A 21,283-nucleotide genomic window follows, 5' to 3' on the forward strand; every position below is an offset into this window, starting at 1 on the left:
CTCAAAATAAAAAATAAAAGGGTCAGGAAATGTAGTTCAGTGGTAAAATACCCATAGGATTGAGCCCCAGTATGAAAAGAAAAAAAAAAAAAAAAAAAAAAAAAAAAAAAAACCCAAAACCATCCTTGATACTGGGATATTGCTTAGTTGGTAGAGTGCTTGCCTAACACTCTACTGGTTCAATCCCCAGCACCGAAGGGGGAAAAAAAGAGAGAGAGAGAGAGAGAGAGAGAGAGAGAGAGAGACTGCCAAGTCAATAAATTATTGGTTAAAAAGTACTTTCTCATCCAAAAATCTTAGTCTGCACTTAAAGAGTTAACAAGTAACATGTTAGTGTGTATAAGTGTATCTCCAAAAGCTCCAGCACTTGTTTTGTTCTTTCTGAGTATACCAGAAATGTGTATTTGACTAACCAGAATTAGTTACAAAATCAACAGATGAGAAAGCAAGAAGTATTACAATTGAATAATGCAAAATCCGTTTAGAAATTATTCACGAGGCAAAAATTCAAACCAATCATCTAGATACTAAAAAGCATTAGAAAATTTACCTCAGCAGGATATAGTGGCACACACCTATAATTCAAGGAACTTGGGAGGCTGAGGCAGGAGGATTTCAAGTTTAAGACCAGCCTCAGCAATTTAGTGAGACTCTGTCTCAAAATAAAAAATAAAAAGGGCTAGGGACATGACTCCATGGTTAAATGCCCCCAGATTCAATTCCCAGTACCAAAAAGAAACATGTTATAGCATATGTTTTATTAATTTTCCCCTATTTGATCATTCAGTCTGTGTGTGTGTATACATAAAAATATATGCCCATATATATGTATCTGTGTGTGTGTATATATGCACGCAAGGGGGGCAGGCAACTAAATATGAAGTATTGCTGGGAGAGCAGGAGTATACAAATGAGTAATGTTATCCTCACTCTCATATAAGATAAAATAACCAGCAACTAAGTGGTTTTACAAATCATCTTCACTACCTCATTTGGGGCTGGGGCTTAACTTGGTTGGAGAGCAATTGCCTGGCATGCACAAGGCCCTGGGTTTGGTCCCAGCACCACAAAAACAAAAACAAACAAACATAGATAACTCATCCTTTTTTTTTCTTTTTCTTTTTAATAAACATGGAAATCAAGCCCAGAGAATTTAAATGACCTGTTGATGAATGTTAACTAGAAAATGGTGAAGCCAGGATAGGTACCCAAGCTCTCTGACCTCAAAACCTGGGTCCCTCCTACTTTAAAACTTTACACTTGTGTAGGGAAGCTAAAGCAAAACAACTTCAATACATGAAAGAATATATAATAAAAACAGTACAAAGATATTATAATAGGAGAAGATAAATGAAGTGAAATATTATGACTAAATAAATGGTGGGGGAGGAGGACTGGGGGAGGGAAAGAGAGACAAAAAAAGGATCAGGAATCATTTTCTGGAAGATAAGTGTCTTTGAGCCAGGTGTGTCTTTGACCCAGTGGTACTCTACCATCAATACTCCCACTCCAACCCAATGCGCTGTCAGCCCTCCTTTTCTTTTTTTTGAGACAGGGTCTCGCTAAGTTGCCCAGTTTAGCCTCAAACTTGAGATCTTAAGATTCTCCTGCCGTAGTCTCCTGAATTGCTGGGATTACAGGCATGTGCTACCATGCCCAGCATGTTTCTACTTTTTTTTTTTTTTCCCAAGGAAATTCCATACTGTTTTCCATAGGCTATAATAATTTATATCCCTACCAACAGTGTATAAGAGTTCCCCTTTCTCTGAAACCCAGGCCAGCATATGTTATTGTCTTTTTGGTGACAGTCATTCTAATTGGGGTGAGATGATATCCCACTGTGGTTTTGATTTGCATTTCCTGGTGTGATCAATGATGCTGAACATTTTTCATATAGCTGTTGGCCATTTGTATAACATCTTTGAGAACTATTCAGGTTTTTTGTCCCTTTTTTTGTTTTGTTGGTACTGGGGATTGAACCTAAGAGGCATTTTTGCCACTGAGCCACACCCCCAGCCCTTTTTATTTTTTTTATTTTGAGAAAAGGTCTTGTTAGATTGCTTGGGGTTTTGCTAAATTGCTGAAGCTGACTTGGAACTTGTGATCCTCCTGCCTCAGCCTCCTGAGTTACTGGAATGAAAGGTATGTGCCACCACACCAGTTTTTTTGCCCATTTAAAAATCATTTTTATTTATTTATTTATTTATTTATTTATTTATTCCTGAATTGAGGTTCCATATAAATTCTGGATATTAATCTTTCAATGAATGAATATTTTGCAAATACTTTCTCTCTTTCTGTAGGTTGTCTCCTTGCTGATTGTTTCCTTTGCTATGCATATTATTCATTTATTCAATAAACAAATATGATAAACAGCTACCATCTGTCAGGCACTGTGCTAGGAATCAATGCTCTCAAAAAATTTCCACATATAAGCAAATGATCAATTGAAATCAATGATAAAAACCACTGTATTATAGGAGTATATAGGAGAGATGCAAAACTAATCTTGAGAGATCAAAAAAGGCTTTCTACTTGGTACAGTGGTGCATGCCCGTAGTCTCAAGAGACTCAGGAGGCTGAGGAAGGAGAGTCACAAGATTAAGGTCAATCTCAGTAACTTAGTGAGACCCTGTGTCAAGATAAAAAGTAAGGGCTGGGGTTGTAGCTCACTGGTAGAGTACCTGCCTTGCATGTGTGAGGAACTGGGTTCAACTCAGCACCACATATAAATAAATGAATGAATGAATGAATGAATGAATAAAAGAAAAATCCATTGATAATTAAAAAATAAAAAGGGCTGGGAATATAGCTCAGTCCCCAGTATGGAAGGAAGGAAGGATGGAAGGAAAGAAGGAAGGAAGGAAAAATCCATTGATAATTAAAAAATAAAAAGGGCTGGGAATATAGCTCAGTCCCCAGTATGGAAGGAAGGAAGGATGGAAGGAAAGAAGGAAGGAAGGAAAGAAGGAAGGAAGGAAGGAAGGAAGGAAGGAAGGAAGGAAGGAAGGAAGGAAGGAAGGAAGGAAGAGAAAATAAAGGCTTCCTATGGAAAGTGGTATCTAAGCAGGGTCCTGAAGAATTGATTGGACCAAGAGGAGATGAAGAGGTGTGTTCCAAGCAGAGGTGAAGAGCTGGTGCAGGGGCCCAAAGGTGGAAAGGGTCACTTCTTTTTTGTGGAACTGAAAGAGGTCCAGTACAGCTATATTTCATAGTTCATACCAGAACAGAGAATAGAAGTGATCAGTGAGACCCTGAGATAAGTAATAGTAAGATCAGATGTTTTGACTTTATTCCGAGGGTGATGAAAAGTCTTTTAAGACTTTATGGTTTATGCAGAAAGAATCTTGAATCAGAGCTGCTATTAATGACCTGTTGCCCAAAAGAATGCAGCTTAAACAACATTATGGAACTTTCAAGCCTACATCATAATAAGACTTGCAGTTTCCATCTGTGTGGCTTGTACCACTCACCTGTCAACCTATTTCCTATCCTAAGATCATCATGCTATACCAAGTCTAAGCCATATGGAAATGATCTAGACAGTAAGACACCATGTGGAAAAAGTGGAGGAATCAAAGAATACCACAGGACTGGACATATAAATGAAGAAATCATCTTGAAAGTCGGTCCTGCTGGGTATGGTGGTGCACACCTGTAATCCTGGTGGCTGAGGCAGGAGGATCACAAGTTTGAGGCCAATCTCAGCAACTTAGCAAGGCCCTAGGCAACTTAGTAAGACCTGTCTCAAGACATAAAGGGCTGGGGATATAGCTCAGTTGGTAGAGTGCTTGCCTTGCAAGCATAAGGTCCTAGGTTCAACCCCTACCACCTCAAATAAATGAATAAACAATTAATTAATTTAAAAAAAATAAAGAATAAAAAGGACTGGAGATATGGCTCAGTGATAAAGGACCTCTGGGTTCAATCCCCAGTACCAAAAAATAAAAATAAATTTATAAAGTGCATCCTCCAGTTCAGCCACCCTCACTGATAGAGATGGCTTAAAGATCTTGTAAAGCCCTTCCAAATACCTGACCTAGGAAATCACATGCAAAATAAAATGGTTGTAAGCCACTAAGTTTTGGAGCAGTTTGTAATGCAACAATAAGTAAGGGAAACAGGAGTCTTTCTTATCCTAAGGTTCAGAGATTAGCAAAGTGCCTAGGCCCACAGGAAATTCACTCAAAGTAATATGTGTCAAGTGATTTTTTTCCCTTGTTTCTAAATCATGTACGTATCAAGTGAATCTCTTTTTTTCCTTGTTTCTAAATCATATTTTGTCATTTCCCCCCAACCTTAACGGTCTTTTAGGAAATCCTGAATCACAGAGGCAATCATTATTGGTTCCTTAAAGGCATTCTCTTTACCTACCATGGGGTAATAGTAGTCTCCCCACACTTGAAAATAGGTATGTTTCTGCTGCCAAATTAACGCAATGCAGGGCACCAGGCAACTTTGCATCTGGCTTAAGGTAAATTAGGCCAAAAGACTACTTTGTACTGGGCCACACACACAAAAAGGAAAGCAGCAGGCACAATCAATAGCAATATCACAGCACACCAAGAAATTGGAATCAGGGTTTGGCTGCTCATTTTTATAAATAATGCATGAGTTTGGTCACTGAACCCACAGAGTTTCCTTTCATTATAAGCAGTCTGATTATATAAGGCTTCTTATAAGTCCAACAAAACCAACTCAGAAACAACACTTATTAACCCACATAAACAAGAAGTTCCCAAAGTAATAAAGAAAGAAGGTGTATGGTGGGGTTCAGCAGTCCACAGAATCGATTCACTCCATTTCCTCATGAACTAAAAGCATTTCTTCAGTATATCTGCTTGACTGACATGTTTGCTGTAAAGAGACAGGATCACCTCACCAGGCCAAAGGAATATTCTGCAATTTCAGAATTAGTTGAGTGGTTCTTGTTGCCCCAGTGGGGAAAAAGTTTCTCAGTGGCAGAAAAGGCAAGAGATATGTGCCCCGCCCCAACCAAGCACAAAATGTTCTACCCCACCAACCAATTTTTTTTTGTTCATTCCTTTGACTAGGAGATCCCACAACTATATACCCAACCCATTCCCCAAATCTCCAGTCTTCTAGTCATTGAGAGATTCTGCAATAATAGGTCCCCAAACTGCTTGACTGTAAGGACATTTTTGTGCTTCTCTTAACAAGCTTAAAAGGAAAAACTAAAGAAATGGCACATAATCTGTCTAGAAGCATCTCTTTCTTTTCTCCCTACCCAGATATAGATACTTTCATCCCACCCCACCCCTCACCCATTTTGGACACAGAAAACATACACCATGCAAATTGGTGGAAGGTTGTTTTTTTGTTTTTGTTTTTGTTTTTTTTTTTGTCTTTTTTTAATTTTTATTTTTTGTGCTGGAGACTGAACCCAGGGCCTTGTGCATGCTAGGCAAGTACGATACCACTAAGCCACTACTACTATCCTCAGATCCAGGCACTACTTTTTTATTATGAAGGACAGCCAACTTTAGGATGATGTTGACAATGTAAAGACAGAGCACAGAGATATAGAGAGTACAGTCTCTATTTAGCTACTGTAATTAAACCAACTCTTAACCTAGTAAAGTGCTGAAATTTCAGTTATATGAGTTTTCTGTTTTTTAAGGCCACTTAACTATTTTCTGTTACTTATACCGAATACAACCAATAACTAGGAAATATCTTTTTCAAGTAACCCAGAATACATAAAAAGTTCGAATTTAATTCTACAAATACTACATATGCTACACAAAGCCCTGATGCTAAGCATTGTAGGGAATATAAAAATGAATTCAGACTAGTATATAATGGGAAGCGTATGGACTTTGAAATCAGACAAACTTGTATCCAATCATATTTTGGGGAAGTCACAAATTTCTTTATTTCTCAGTCGAGTTCTATAAGACCTTCAAAGAAGATCTCATTCCAATACTTCTCAAAGTATTCCAGGAAATAGAAAAGGAGGGAACCCTACCGAACTCATTCTATGAAGCTAATATCACCCTCATACCCAAACCAGGCAAAGACATATCAAGGAAAAAATTTTAGAGCAATATTCTTGATGAATATAGATGCAAAGATCCTTAACAAAATATTGGCAAACCGTATCAAAAAGCATATTAAGAAAATCGTGCACCACGATCAAGTGGGGTTCATTCCTGGAATGCAAGGAAGGTTTAACATCTGTAAATCAATAAACGTAATCCATCATGTCAATAGACTTAAGGATAAGAATCATATGGTTATTTCAATTGACGCAGAAAAAGCATTCAACAAAATATAACACCCCTTCATGCTCAAAACCCTAGAAAAAATAGGGATAGTAGGAACATACCTGAACATTGTAAAGGCTATTTATGCTAAGCCCATGGCCAACATCATTCTTAATGGAGAAAAACTGAAACCATTCCCTTTAAAAACGGGAACAAGACAGGGATGTCCTCTTTCACCACTTCTATTCAACACTGTCCTCAAAACTCTAGCCAGAGGAATTAGGCAGACTAAAGAAATTAAAGGGATACGAATAGGAAAAGAGGAACTTAAGCTGTCACTATTTGTGGATGACATGATTCTATATTTAGAGGATCCAAAAAACTCCTCCAGAAAACTTCTAGACCTCATCAATGAATTCAGCAAAATAGCAGGCTATAAAATCAACATGCATAAATCTAAAGCACTTTTATACGCAAGTGATGAAACATCTGAAAGGGAAATGAGGAAAACAACTCCATTTGCAATAGCCTCAAAAAAAATAAAATACTTGGGTATCAATCTAACCAAAGAGGTAAAAGATCTCTACAATGAAAACTACAAAACTACAAAAAAAGAAATTGAGGAAGACCTTAGAAGATGGAAAGATCTCCCATGTTCTTGGATAGGCAGAATTAATATTGTCAAAATGGCCATACTACCAAAAGTGCTATACAGATTCAATGCAATTCCAATTAAAATCCCAATGATGTACCTTACAGAAATAGAGCAAGCAATCACGAAATTCATCTGGAAGAATAAGAAACCCAGAATAGCCAAAACAATCCTTAGCAGGAAGAATGAAGCAGGGGGTATCGTAATACCAGAACTTCAACTATACTACAAAGCAATAGTAACAAAAACGGCATGGTATTAGCACCAAAATAGACAGGTAGATCAATGGTACAGAATAGAGGACACGGACACAAACCCAAATAAATACAATTTTCTCATACTAGACAAAGGGGCCAAAAATATGCAATGGAGAAAAGATAGCCTCTTCAACAAATGGTGCTGGGAAAACTGGAAATCCATATGCAACAGAATGAAACTAAACCCCTATCTCTCACCCTGCACAAAAATCAACTCACAATGGATCAAGGACCTTGAAATCAGACCAGAGACCTTGCATCTTATAGAAGAAAAAGTAGGTTCAAATCTTCACCTTGTTGGCTTAGGATCAGACTTCCCATAGCACAAGAAACAAAACAGCACTCCCATAGCACAAGAAATAAAAGCAAGAATCAACAACTGGGATAGATTCAAATTAAATAGCTTTCTCTCAGCAAAGGAAACTATCAGCAATGCACAGAGAGAGCCTATAGAGTGGGAGAATATCTTTGCCACTCATACTTCAGATAGAGCACTAATTTCCAGAATATATAAAGAATTCAAAAAACTCTACACCAAGAATACAAATAACCCAATCAACAAATGGGCTAAGGATATGAACAGACACTTCACAGAAGATCTACAAGCAATCAACAAACATATGAAAAAATGTTCACCATCTTTAGTAATAAGAGAAATGCACATCAAAATTACACTAAGATTCCATCTCACCCCATTTAGAATGGTGATTATCAAGAATACAAGCAACAACAGGTGTTGGAGAGGATGTGGGGAGAAAGGTACACTCATACATTGCTGGTGGGGTTGCAAATTAGTGCAGCCACTCTGGAGAGCAGTGTGGAGATTCCTTAGAAAACTTGGAATGGACCTACCATTTGACCCAGCTATCCCACTCCTTGGCCTATACCCAAAGGACTTAAAATCAGCATACTACAGAGATACAGCCACATCAATGTTCATAGCTGCTCAATTCACAATAGCCAGACTGTGGAACCAACCTAGATGCCCTTCAATTGATGAATGGATAAAGAAACTGTGGTATATATATACAATGGAATATCACTCAGCTATAAAGAATGATAAAATTATGGCATTTGCAGGCAAATGGATGAAATTGGAGAATATCATGCTAAGTGAGATAAGCCAATCTCAAAAATCCAAAAGAAGAATGATCTCACTGATAAGCGGATGATGACACTTAATGGGGGGTGAGAGGGGGGCAAGAATGGAGGAAGGAGGGACTCTATAGAGGGAAAAGAGGGGTAGGAGGGGTGGGGGAAGGAAAAAATAACAGAATGAATCAAACATCATTACCCTATATAAATGTATGTCTATGCAAATGGTATGCTGTTACTCCATGTACAAACAGAAACAACATGTATCCCATTTGTTTACAATAAAAATAAATTAAAATTTTAAAAAAATTTCTTTATGTCTTAGATTTCTCACCTATACAGTAGAGAACACACGAAGGTGACAAAAACATACATGGGAGAAAAATAGCCTCTTCAACAAATGGTGCTGGGAAAACTGGAAATTCATATGCAGCAAAATGAAACCGAACCCCTATCCACCCTGCATAAAACTCCACTCAAAGTAGATCAAGGACCCAGGAATTAGCCCTGTACCAAATAGAAGAAAAAGTAGGCCTAAATTTTCATCATGTCAGTTTAGGACCAGATTTCCTTAACAAGACCCCCAGAATGCAAGAAATGAAAGCAAGAATCAATAAATGGGATGGATTCAAACTAAAAAGCTTTTTCTCAGCAAAGGAAACAACACTGTGAAGAGAGAGCCTACAGAGTGGGAGAAAAATCTTTACCACACACACTTCAGATACAGCACTAATCTCCAGAATTTATAAAGAACTCAAAAAACTTTACACCAAAAATACGAATAACCCAATCAATAAATGGGCTAAGGAACTGAGCAGACATTTCATAGAAGATATACAATCAACAGATGTATGAAAAATGTTCAAAATCTCTAGTAATTAGAGAAATGCAAATCAAAACTACCCTAAGATTTCATCTCACCCCAGTTAGAATGGCTATTATCAAGAATATAAGCAACAATAGGTGTTGGTGAGGATGTGGGGAAAAGGTACACTCATACATTGCTGGTGGGATTGCAAATTGGTGCAGCCACTCTGGAAAGCAGTATGGAGATTCCTCAGAAAACTTGGAATGGACCCACCATTTGACCCAGCTATTCCACTCCTCAGTTTATACCCAAAGGAATTAAAATCAGCAGACTATGGGCTGGGGATATAGTTCAGTTGGTAGAGTGCTTGTCTTGCATGCACAAGGCCTTGGGTTCAATCCCCAGCGCGCGCGCACACACACACACACACACACACACACACACAAAATCAGCATACAACAGTGTGGCAGTCACATTAATGTTCATAGTAGTCAATTCACAATAGCTAGATTGTGGAACCAACCTAGATGCCTTTCAACAGATGAATGGATAAAGAAACTGTGGTATATATACACAATGGAATACTACACAGCATAAAGAAGAATAAAATTATGGCATTTGCAGGTAAATGGATGGAGTTGGAGATTATTATACTAAATGAAATAAGCCAATCCCAAAAAACCAAAGGCTGAATGTTTTCTCTGATAAGTGGATGCTGATACATAACAGGGGAGAGGGGTAAGGGAAGAATGGAGGAACAATGGATTGTGTAGAGGAAAATGAGAGGTGAGGAGTTAGTGGGGGAAAGGAAAGATAATGGAATAAGACAAACATCATTATATGTATATGTATGATTATATGAATGGTATGACTCTACATCATGTAAAACCACAGAAATGAAAAATTGTACCCCACACAATGAATAAAAATAAATACATAAAAAGAAAAAATAGAGAACACATAGGACTATAGAATTTTTAATTTTAATTTAATATTTTCCCTCACAGTACTGGGGATTGAACCCAGGGGCACTCTACCTACCAATGAGCTACATCCACATTCCTTTTTACTTTTTATTTTGAGACCCTGTTTCAAAATAAAAAATAAAAAGGGTTGGGGATGTGACTCAGTGGTCAAGCACCCTGGGGTCAAAATAAAGAAAAAGATGAGAGAGTACAAAAAAAGAAGAAAAAATGAGAGAGAAAGAAAGAGAAAGTATCTACCCTCAACAGGAATACAAAAGAAAAATTAATTATGATCTATTCATTAGGATATTTAGAGTATAGGAGATTGCTCTCAAGAGTTTCAATTCTTCGCCCTTTAATGAATCCAAGCCCTTTGACATGTAACACTGCAATACACTTCTAAAGTAGGCAAGGCATAATTCCCATTCCTGGGCTCAAGCATGTGACTTGCTATGCCTAACAAGATGTTTGTTAGGCAAGCACATTTGAACATGAACAGAGTTGAGTAACACAGTTGGACATTCTTGCTGTCCCAAAATCATCCCTAAAAGGGTATGTTCAAGTTAGATTATTGATCTCAGAAGGAAGAAGAGAAATAGCTAAAGCAAAGCTACTCCAGTAAATCCCAGCATAGAGCAGATCATCAGCTGGCCTACAGATGCATGAGTAAGCATGTGACCAGGAGAACTGTCTAATCTAGCCAACTGGACATGGTGGTACACCCCTGTAATCCCAGCAGCTCAGGAGGCTGAGGCAGGAGAATCTCAAGTTCAAAACCAGCCTTAGCAATTTAGTGAGATCCTGTTGCAAAATAAAAAATAAAAAAGGGCTGGGGATGTTGGCTCACTGGTTAAGTACCCCTGGGTTCAATCATTTGTACAAAAAAAAATTATAAACTCACTTCTGAGTAAAGACATACACACAAAATCTTTCTTGTATTCCTTTGGAAAAATTTAGTGAGCTATATTTTTCGTATGTGTGTTTTTTCTGTTATAACTCAGTAAAAAGCTTTTTAAAACTTCAATGACATTAACAGCAGAATAGGAAAATATTGACAATTTAGAATTCAGAGGAGGGACTGGTCACTGTTAATAATTAAAGTTGAAACAGTTAACATGTTTTAAGCAATCGCTATATGCCAAGCACTGTGCCAAATGAGCGTTTTACAATTCATACAGCATCCTTGCGAGGTCATCATTTTATCAGCAGCATTTGTCACAATTAATTATTCCCTCCTCCTGGAAACTCCTTTCTTTCCACTCCAAGTCAACATGCTCTTCGGGTTTTCTTCCTACCTCAGTAACCATTCCTCAGTATTAACCTTCTCCTTATACTTTAAAAGTAAATACTCTAGTGTTCAACTCTTCTCTACACATCATGAAGCACGTACTATTATTCTTCTTTGCATTTGACAGATTAAAATATTGAGCACAGAGATTCAAACCTAGGTAAATCAATCTAGACTTCAGAAGTCATGCTCTTAACCTCCTCACCACTCCATCTTTTTTTGGCCTTCCAGATAAGAGGCAGGATATAGTTATACACATTTTGCATTCCAGTGCCTTTAGTAACTGAGGAAAGAGGCACAGAGTGAAAGCATATAGGACTTTCCTTCAAAATATATTAAGGAGTACCAGACAACAAGTCAGCAGGAAATTAATACTCATACAAATTACTGGTAGTTACTGGTAGTTACTTCTCAAGGAGGAATGTGAAAACATTCTAAAACATATTCGCAAATCTATATTCTTATGAGAATGATCTCAGGAGGGGTGGGGATACAGCTCAGTATCATTTGCTTAGGGGGTGCCAGGTCCTAGGTTCAAACCACAGCATGGGGGCCGGGGGAGGGGAACCAACCAACCAATCAATCGAGAGAGCTTTTAAATAAACAAGTGGGAATGGATGTAGTGGTGCAGACCTATTTTAATCCCAGCTACTTGGGAGGCTGAGGAGGATCAAAATTTAAAGATCAGCCCAGGCAACTTAGCAAGACCCTGTCTTAAAATAAAAAATAAAAATGGGGGGGGGGGGGGGAAGGGAAAAAAAAACAGAATGAATCAAACAACATTACTCTATGTAAATTTATGATTACACAAATGGTATGCCTTTACGCCATGTACAAACAGAGAAACAACATGTATCCCATTTGTTTACAATAAAAAATAAAAATAAAAAAATAAAAAAATAAAAATGACTTGGGATGCAGATAAATGGGAAAGCACTTCTGGGTTCAATCCCCAGTACCAAAAAAAAAAAAAAAGGAACAGGGGTATAGCTCAGTACTATAGCACCTACATAGGATGTACAGCACCTACATAGGATGTACAACGCCCCAGGTTCAATCCCCAGTAATGCAAAAACTAATTTAAAAAATTCAGATGGAACCGATGCACCTATTAAACCTAGAAGATTCCAAGAATCTGTGTATCCAAGAAACTCAAGCATATATTGAAGCTCATAACTTGGTACCTGACTTTGGGACACCTTTGCTATAGAGAGGAATTCTGTGGTCCTCAGAAGGTAAGCAAGGACTATCACATATTCATCTAACAAAGATTGGAAATGAAATGAGAATGGAAATGTAATCTGATATCAATAAATAATAAGACCAATCAGTAAATCAGAGCAGTGACTGTGGAATTCTAGAGGACAACACCAATCATTTCTCAGATGATCTGGGAATTTGTTGCCAGGAAAGAGTTCGGAGTGATGCCTCCATCCCTCAGCTTAGAAGGGAACAAGGACAAGTTTAACACTTTAACAGTCATATTCTCTTAGTACTCACCAACTATTACAAGGGAACATAAGAGTGTTAAGAGATATGACCACTGTCCCAAGGGATTAGAAGGAAGCATTGTCAACGCTGTCATTCTCTCTCACACACACACACACACACACACACACACACACACACACACACACACGGGATTGGACCAAGACGTGCTTGACCCACTGAGTCACATCACCAGCCCTTTTTATTTTTTATTGTGAGACAGAATCTCACTTAGTTGCTGAGGCTAACCTCACACTTGCAATCCTCCTGCCTCAGCCTCCCCAGTTGCTATGATTACAAGAAGTACATCACCACTATACCTAGCAATATTGCCATTTTTGCATAAACATAAACACACATATATTTTGCTTACATACACAAGTAACACTTACTATACAACCATAAATGCTGTAACTAAGGCAAAGAAGTCACTTCAACACACTTATTAACGTCTTACCTCTGTAAGTGCATGCAACTGTCCTTGATGTACACATACACCCAAGTACCTGAAAAATGAAACAGATTTTTAAAAATAAAATGAAAAGAACATGAACATAAATTCCATATAGAGAAACTATCTGAGTTACCCATGTATCAGAAACAACCCAATACCTGTGAAACACCTTGGTTCCTGTTCAATCCCATAGCCTCTTAATATAAATATCTGGTTTTAGCAATATATATATATATATATATATATATATATATATATATATATATTTTTTTTTTTTTTTTTTTTTTTTTTTTTTTTTGTGGTGCTGGGGATTGAACCCAGGGCCTTGTGCTTGCGAGGCAAGCACTCTACTAACTGAGCTATCTCCCCAGCCCTGGTTTTAGCAATATTTAGTATTAAAAAAATGATGGATATAACATAACCAAATTATCTTGCTTCTTGGTATTTTCCCCTAAGATGTAAAATTGGCATACTATAGCAATACAGCCACTTCAATGTTTATAGCAGCACAATTCACAGTAGCTAAATTGTGGAATCAACCCAGGTGCCTGCCAATAGGTGTATGCATTAAGAAACTGTGGTATAGGGGTTACAGTTGTAGCTCAGTGGTAGAGTACTTGCCTAGTATGTGTGAGGCACTGGGTTCAATCCCCAGCACCACGTAAAAATAAATAAATGTATTGTTCTCATCTACAACTAAATTTTTTTTAAAAAAAGAAACTGTGTATACATAAAATGGAGTTCTACTCAGCCATAAAAAAGAATGAAATTATGGCATTGCCAGTAAATGAATAGAAATGGAGAATTTCATGCAAAGTGAAATAAGCCAAAATCAGAAACTCAAAGGCCAAATGTTTTCTGTCATATGCAGAAGGTAGAATAAAATAAAGGAAAGAGGGAGGCAAAGTATAGGATATAATAAAGATAAAGGGAAGACCAGTAAGGTAGAAGTTGGAGATGGAAAAGCAGAGTGGAAGAATGGGTAAGAGGAAGCAATGCAGAATGAATTCTTAAAAAATCATGTCATGTGCATAAAGAAATACACCACAGAGAATTTCATCTTTATGTGTAAGTAAAAAGAACCAATCAAATATAAATAGTCAAAGTGTATTCTATTGTCATGTATACTAATTAGAACAAATAAAAAAATCTAAAACAATTCAAGTAGACAAGCATAAGCAAAGTCTAGTAGAGTAGAGGAAGGAGAATAGGGGAAGGAAGGGAAGACAGAAGGGAAAAAGGAGGATCATGAATTGAAATTGAATTCCATGCATTCATTTGTCAGGATGAACCTATAAAGCTCTAATAAAAAATTTTTTCAATACTTAAAAAAAACAACAACAACAACAATGGTGAACCAAGTGTGGTAGCACATATCTATAATCTTAGCTACTTGGGAGGCTGAAGCAGGAAGGTCATAAATTCAAGAGCAGCCTGGGCAACTTAGGGAGACATTGTTTTGAAATAAAAGACAGGGGCTAGAGAGGTAGAGCATCCCTGGGTTCAATCCCCACCAACACACACATAACAATGGTGGAAAAGATGGAAGAGACAGTAAAGTAAGCAAGCATTACAAATAACATTATGATATAATGGACAAATCACCAAACTGCAAGTAAGAAAGCTTGATACTGGTTTCAGCTCTGCCACCAGCTGATACATACATACACATTCACACACTCAGAAAGGTTAGAAAAGAAAAAAGTCAAAAACCTATTTAGGACTTTGTTTAGCCATCTAAAAAATAGGTAAATTGGAATATCCAATTTGAAGGTTCATAATTTATAAACAACAAAGTGGGGGAGAAAAACATTTGATGGATGATAAAGAACTAACTTCTTTAACTTACAAAGAATTCTTCCAGATATATAATTTAAAAAAATAGAAAAACAAGCAAAAGGTATATACGTAATTTATAGGAAAATTATATAGTAAATATCAAAATGTGGTCAAATTCATCTATAACTAAAGAAATGAACACTAAAAAATGAGATACCACTTTTTTCAATGATCAATATTAATTTTAATAAAACCATGATAATAATTGATGTTAACTAGCACTTACCTACCACTTGCTATCTGTCAAAAACGTGCTTATCTACTTACACAAAGGAGATCACTTAGTCCTCACAGCACAAACTTAATTATGTACAATGATTATCCCATTTTCCGATTAAGCAAATTAAGGTGTGGAGAAGTTTGAGCAAATTTCCTGTGGTCACCCCTAAGTGTGAAGCAGGGCATGAGTAGGTTGCATGGTCGAGGACTTCAGCAGATCTTTGATTTGGGCATATTTTTTATGACTTCACTTTATCCGGAGTTTATCTCTAGTTCACAGTTTCTCATTGAGATACCACTTTTTAAAATCTATCAAATGAACAAAGGTTAAGACTGATAATGTTTAGTATTGACCAGAAGGTGAGGAAACAATTTTATACTTTTGCATTCTTGGTGCAACTTTTTCAAAGAGTAATTGATCATACACAGTAAAATGTTTAATTGATCCAATAGTTCCACTTCCAGGCATTTATCTTGCAAATATGTTTAACTCAGGTGACAAAAATACTTGTAAACATATGGTTTGAATGTTTGTGTACCCCTAAAATTCATATATTTAGACTCAGTCCCAAGTATGACCATATTAAGAGATGGGGTCTTTGGTGGTTGAGTCAAAAAGACTGCACTCCTGAATGGTATTAGTGCCCCTATAGCAGATGCCCAAAGGAGACTGCCCTTCGCACAATGTCAGGATATAGCAATGAAGCACTATGAGACAGAAAGCCCTCATCAGATACCTTGATCTTGGGCTTCTCAGCCTCCAGAACTGTGAACAATAAATTTCTATTGTTTATAAATTATCCAACCTAAAGTTTTGCGTTAAAGCAGCCCAAATGGATTAAAAGAAAGGACACCTACTTCAATAGTACATATGAATCTAAATATTTGTGAAGCCAGCTTAAGTACTAATGATATATTCATAGAATGGAATGCTATATAGCCATTACAAGTACCAAAGTAATATTTATATACTGATATGGTGAGATACTGAAAATAGGGTTAAATGAAAACACTGAGATGGGAGCAGTGGTCCATGCCTGTAATTCCAGCGACTTGTGAGGCTGAGGCAGGAGGATCACAAGTTTGAGGCCAACCTCAGCAAATCAGTCAGGTCCTAAGCAACTTAGAGAGACTGTCTCAAAATATAAAGGGAATGGAGATGTGGCTCAGTGTTTAAGTGCTCCTGGGTCCTAATCCCAATACAAAAACAAAACCAAAAATAAAGAACAAAAAACAATTCTATGCTGGGCACAATGGTACACACCTGTAATCCCAGTGATTCAGAAGGTTGAGGCAGGAGGATCAAAGCAGGCCTCAGAAATTTAGTGAGGTCCTAAGCAACTTAGCAAGATCCTTGTCTCAAAATTAAATAAATAAATAAATAGATAGATAGATAGATAGATAGATAGATAGATAGATAAATAAATAAAGGGCTGGAGATATGGCTCAGTGGGTAAGCATTCCTGGGTTCAATCCCTAGTACCAAAAAACAAAACAAAAAGAAGAGTTTACATTCTCTATCTACATTTCTTTAACCTTCATTGATTCCTAAACATTATAATCTGCCATATCAGTCTTTTTTTTTTTTAACTTTCCTCATTGTGGAAAATCCAGTTTTATTTATTGCTGCATTTTTAGTACCTAGTACAGTAAACTCTCAGTAAAGATTTACTGAATGGCAAGAATGATTCTTATTGCCGGGCTCAGTGGCGCATGCCTGCTATACCAGCAGCATGGGAGGCTGAGGAAGGAGGATGGTAAGTTCAAAGGCAGCCTCAGCAATGGCAAGACACTAAGCAACTCGGTGAGACCTTGTCTCTAAATAATCCCCAGGATCAATCAATCAAATAAATAAGGGCTGGCAATGTGGCTCAGTGGTTTAAGCATAGCTGGGTTCAATCCCCCAATACCAAAACAAAAACAAAAACAAGAATGATTTTTATTACCTGGAAATTTAGCTGAAGTTCTTCCCTTGAGTTGGAATACTAATATTTGACTAAAAATCATCCTTCCAATCAGCTAAAATTTCCTCTCAGCAAGGGATCTCCCAGATGTCCTCAGCATTAATTCCTTCTTTCTCTTTCCCTCCCTTCCTTCTTCCTATACCCACAGCGCTGCTAGCACTTTTCACCTTCCTTTGAAGGACTGCTAATTAGCATTAAGTGAGGCGACCTGGGTCTTAAGTCAGATCTGCCTGGATTCAAATCCTGGTTCTGGCCACTTCCTGATGACCTCTGTATATTTCAGTTTCTTCATAAGCATAATGGGAATATTAACATTACCTAACCCATATGGTCGTTGTAAAAATAATATGTGATAACTTGGGTTCCTAGAACATAATAAATACCAAAAAATGTTACTCCTCCTTTAACAATTCTGATTCTTGATTCCTTTCCCAGTCTGGAATATAAGTAAGGTTTTTAAGGGTACAGATCTTATTTCATTTATTTCTACATACAGTATCTGATACAAAATCCTACTTTAATAGGACATTTAAAGAGCACTTACTGAATGAAGAAATAATAGCCACCACATTAGCTTCATACTGCAAATATGTCTTATAAGAAAGAACATTTAGAGTCAGGTAAATACTAGAAAGCCAAGAAGTATTTGATTTTATTTAATCCAATATTTGTAAAGAAGACAGGCACTAGGGTTCTACTATAAAAACAATGGCTACATTGTAAAATTAGGGGTCTTCTAGAAGCTGAAAAGATCTGGTTTGGGTGTGATATATACCCTTGCTTCTCTTCCTCCCAGGCCCATCATCACAGAAGTGTCACAGATTACACATATGGGCAAACATGACAACATGACTGTTTGCTGTCTACATTCTTCCCCATCCCCTACTGAGCACCCTACATCACAGTGCTATCACACAATTCCACTTCTATGTGCAACCATTCTGCCTGATCTTCCCTACCTCATTCCTTACACAGACAACCATCACCATCATATCCAAAATGGTGTCATACGGTTGGCAAGCTGGGACAGGCATCAGCTTTATGGTGGAAGAAAAGTTTGAGCAGAGTTAATCACTTCAGTTGCTAACGACAGAGTATATTTTAAAGGGAAAATATTACTCATCCTTAACAAGGAAGTGATATGTGCCTAGAAAAGTACATAATATCAGCAATAAGTTTTTCTGAAATTGTCATTGCTAATTACGTCAAAATCTAAGTTGTGCATGAAGTCTTAAATCTTTCTTAGTACAAAACAGGACTTAAAAAATTACACTCTAAATGATTCTTATTCCCATTCCCCAAATCATGTCAGCTAGAATTACTTAGCTCAGAAATGGAGTACTTTTCCTAATGCATGCTTTAGAGTGATTATTCAATTTTACTATTTTTAGGTTTTTATTTGTTTTATTTGTTCTTGCAGTATTGGGGTTGAATCCAAGGGCACTTTATTACTGAGCTACATTTCTAACCCTTTTTGAGACAGGGTCTCACTGAGATGTTGAGGCTGGCCTCAGACTTAACAATCACTGTGCCTCAGCCTCCTGAGTAGCTGGGGTTACAGGCATGCACCACTTTGGTAGTTTCATATTACATACACACTCACATTGAGAAGTAAAGAGCACTGCTTTTGTATTTTTAGATCAGCACTATCCAAATTTTATTTTTTATTTGTTTGAGATGGGGTTTTGTAATGTAGAGATGGTTTTGAATTCCTGGACTCAAGTAACCTCCTGCCTCAGTTTTCTGGGTACTGGGACTATAGACATGTGCCACGATACCGGGCTTGCCTGCTTCCCCAATTTTAATATGCAAACAAATCAACAGAGGATTTTGTTAAATTGCAGGGGCCTCAGAGTTTTCGTTTTTTATTTTTTTCCAGTACTGGGGATTGATCTTTATTAGCATTGCACATGTGAGGCAAGCACTCTACCAGTGAGGTACATCTCTAGCAGCCTTCTATTTTGAGACAGGGTCTTACTGAACTACCCAGTAACTGGGGATCCTCCTGCCTCAACCTCCAGTTGCTGGGATTATAGGCATGAACGAACCACTGTGCCTGGCTTGAGAGTATGAATTTCTGGGACTTAGGAGGCTGAGGCAGGATTGCATATTCAAGGGCGGCCTATGCAACTTAGAAAGAACTTGTTTCAGAATTAAAAATAAAAAGGGTTGAGCATGTAGCCCAGTGGTAGAGCAACCCAGGGTTTGATCCCTAATATGGAAAAAAAAAAAAAGTCTGAATTTCTAATAAGCTCTTAGGTGGATGCTGTCCATGGATCACATATATTGAATAACAAGGTTCATCACTGCTCTAAAGTTAGAAAAATCAACAGGAAATTTTCAGTTCTCATACTACTGGTAAACTAGATTTTGGCCAAATAGTTAGTTTGCCTCAGTCTTTCCTGTAGTTTAATTTACTATTACCCATTGATTACCATGCTTTTACAAACCTCTGTCTTTTTCAGGCTGTTCCCACTAGGAGAATGACCTTCTCATTTCCCCATAGTTAGTTTCTACCCATCCTCAAAGGCAAGTCAAATACTTCCTTCCCACAAAACAATTTATGAGAAGTGATTTCTAAACCAGCATGCTTCTGAATTACCAAAGTACTCCATCTACACCATGCTATTTTTCTATAGCATCATTTCCTAACTCTATATTTTATCATATGCCTTATATCTTTTCTACTAGAGCACAGTTTTGTTTTTATTTTTTTAGTACTGGGAATTGAACTCAGGGGTACTTTACCACTGATCTACATCCCCAGTCAATTTTTTATTTTGGGATAAGATCTCACTAAGTTGAGGGTCTGCTAATTTTTTTTTTATTAGTTGTCAATGGACCTTATTTTTATGTGGTGTTGAGGATCAAACCCAGTACCTCACACATGCCAGGCAAGCGTTCAACCACTGAGCCACAACCCTAGCCCCCAACAGTTAACTCTTAATGAACACATACTTTGCAGGCACTGTTGTAAGTGCTTTACAGTATCTTATATCATTCAATTCTCACAATAATCCAATAAAATAATTATTATTATACAATCATACCAATAAAGGGGCAGAGAGATTAAGTAACTTGCCCCAAGTCACATTGCCAATGGCAGGAAAAGCAAGGAATCAAACTCAGACTGTGGGTTGCAGAGTTTATGCTCTCAAATCATGTGGCATTACATTTCAGTATGGTTATAAAGAGGATATAAAGATGAACAAGACACAATCTTTCCCTTACAAAGCTATTGGCTGCTCCAAAACCTTTTATGGCAGATCTGCATGTTCCTGATTAAAGTTCAAATTCCTTAGCATCTTATCCAAAGGTCTAAATTATCTGACCCAAACCTCTCTTGCCTGATCTTTTATTGTACCTACCTGCATTCCCTATGCTTTAGTCATACAACCTGCCACTCCTAAAGATGTCCTGAATGCTCCCACTTCCATTTTGTTTCTAGAATGAGTCTCTGTCTCAGAGCTCTACCAATTCTTAAAAACTCAACTCAAGAATATCTCCAAATAATAATAAACATTTATACAGTAAATAGTTCACCAGGGAACACCACATCTCAAGGCATTAAATTACCAAAATTGCCCTTTGAAGCTGATTACAATAACCTCTGATTCAGAGATATCATTTCAAACACTTCTCTGATCTTTCCAACCAAAGTTAATTTTCTCTTCCCTATACACTCATGTCAGTCTATTTCGAAATCTATATTACAGTACCAATCAGGCTTGCCTTCTACATCAGGTTTTCTCTACACCTAGCTCTTTCACTAAATTAGAAGGTCCTTGAGGGCAGGGATCCTGTATTTGGAGGAGAATCTACTTGTTTGCCAAACTGTTTACCTTTTCCTTCTATATTTCTGAACACTGTATTTCCCAGTCTTCATTACAGTTGATTTATAACCATAACACTAAGTTCCAGTCAGTGGTACGTAGGTGAAGTGTCATTTTGAGGAGTGTCCCATAAAACTTCAACTATTATCCAGCAGTTTCCAACATGGAGAATGAGCAAGAATATCTATTGTGGT

At 37.3% G+C, this 21,283-nt stretch overlaps 1 protein-coding gene across 2 annotated transcripts in view; it reads right to left on the minus strand.

Annotated features, from left to right (window-relative positions):
- Positions 1–21,283, minus strand: part of TESK2 (testis associated actin remodelling kinase 2) — a 130,071-nt gene that overhangs the window by 31,443 nt on the left and 77,345 nt on the right. For both annotated transcript variants that reach the window (XM_079116046.1, XM_079116045.1), the window contains exon 4: positions 13,238–13,286. In XM_079116046.1, the coding sequence (XP_078972172.1) occupies positions 13,238–13,286 (49 nt within the window). The remainder of the gene's footprint in view (positions 1–13,237; positions 13,287–21,283) is intronic.

The sequence above is a fragment of the Sciurus vulgaris genome, assembly GCF_902686455.1.
Source record: "Sciurus vulgaris genome assembly, chromosome: 1".
Classification (NCBI taxonomy): domain Eukaryota; kingdom Metazoa; phylum Chordata; class Mammalia; order Rodentia; family Sciuridae; genus Sciurus; species Sciurus vulgaris.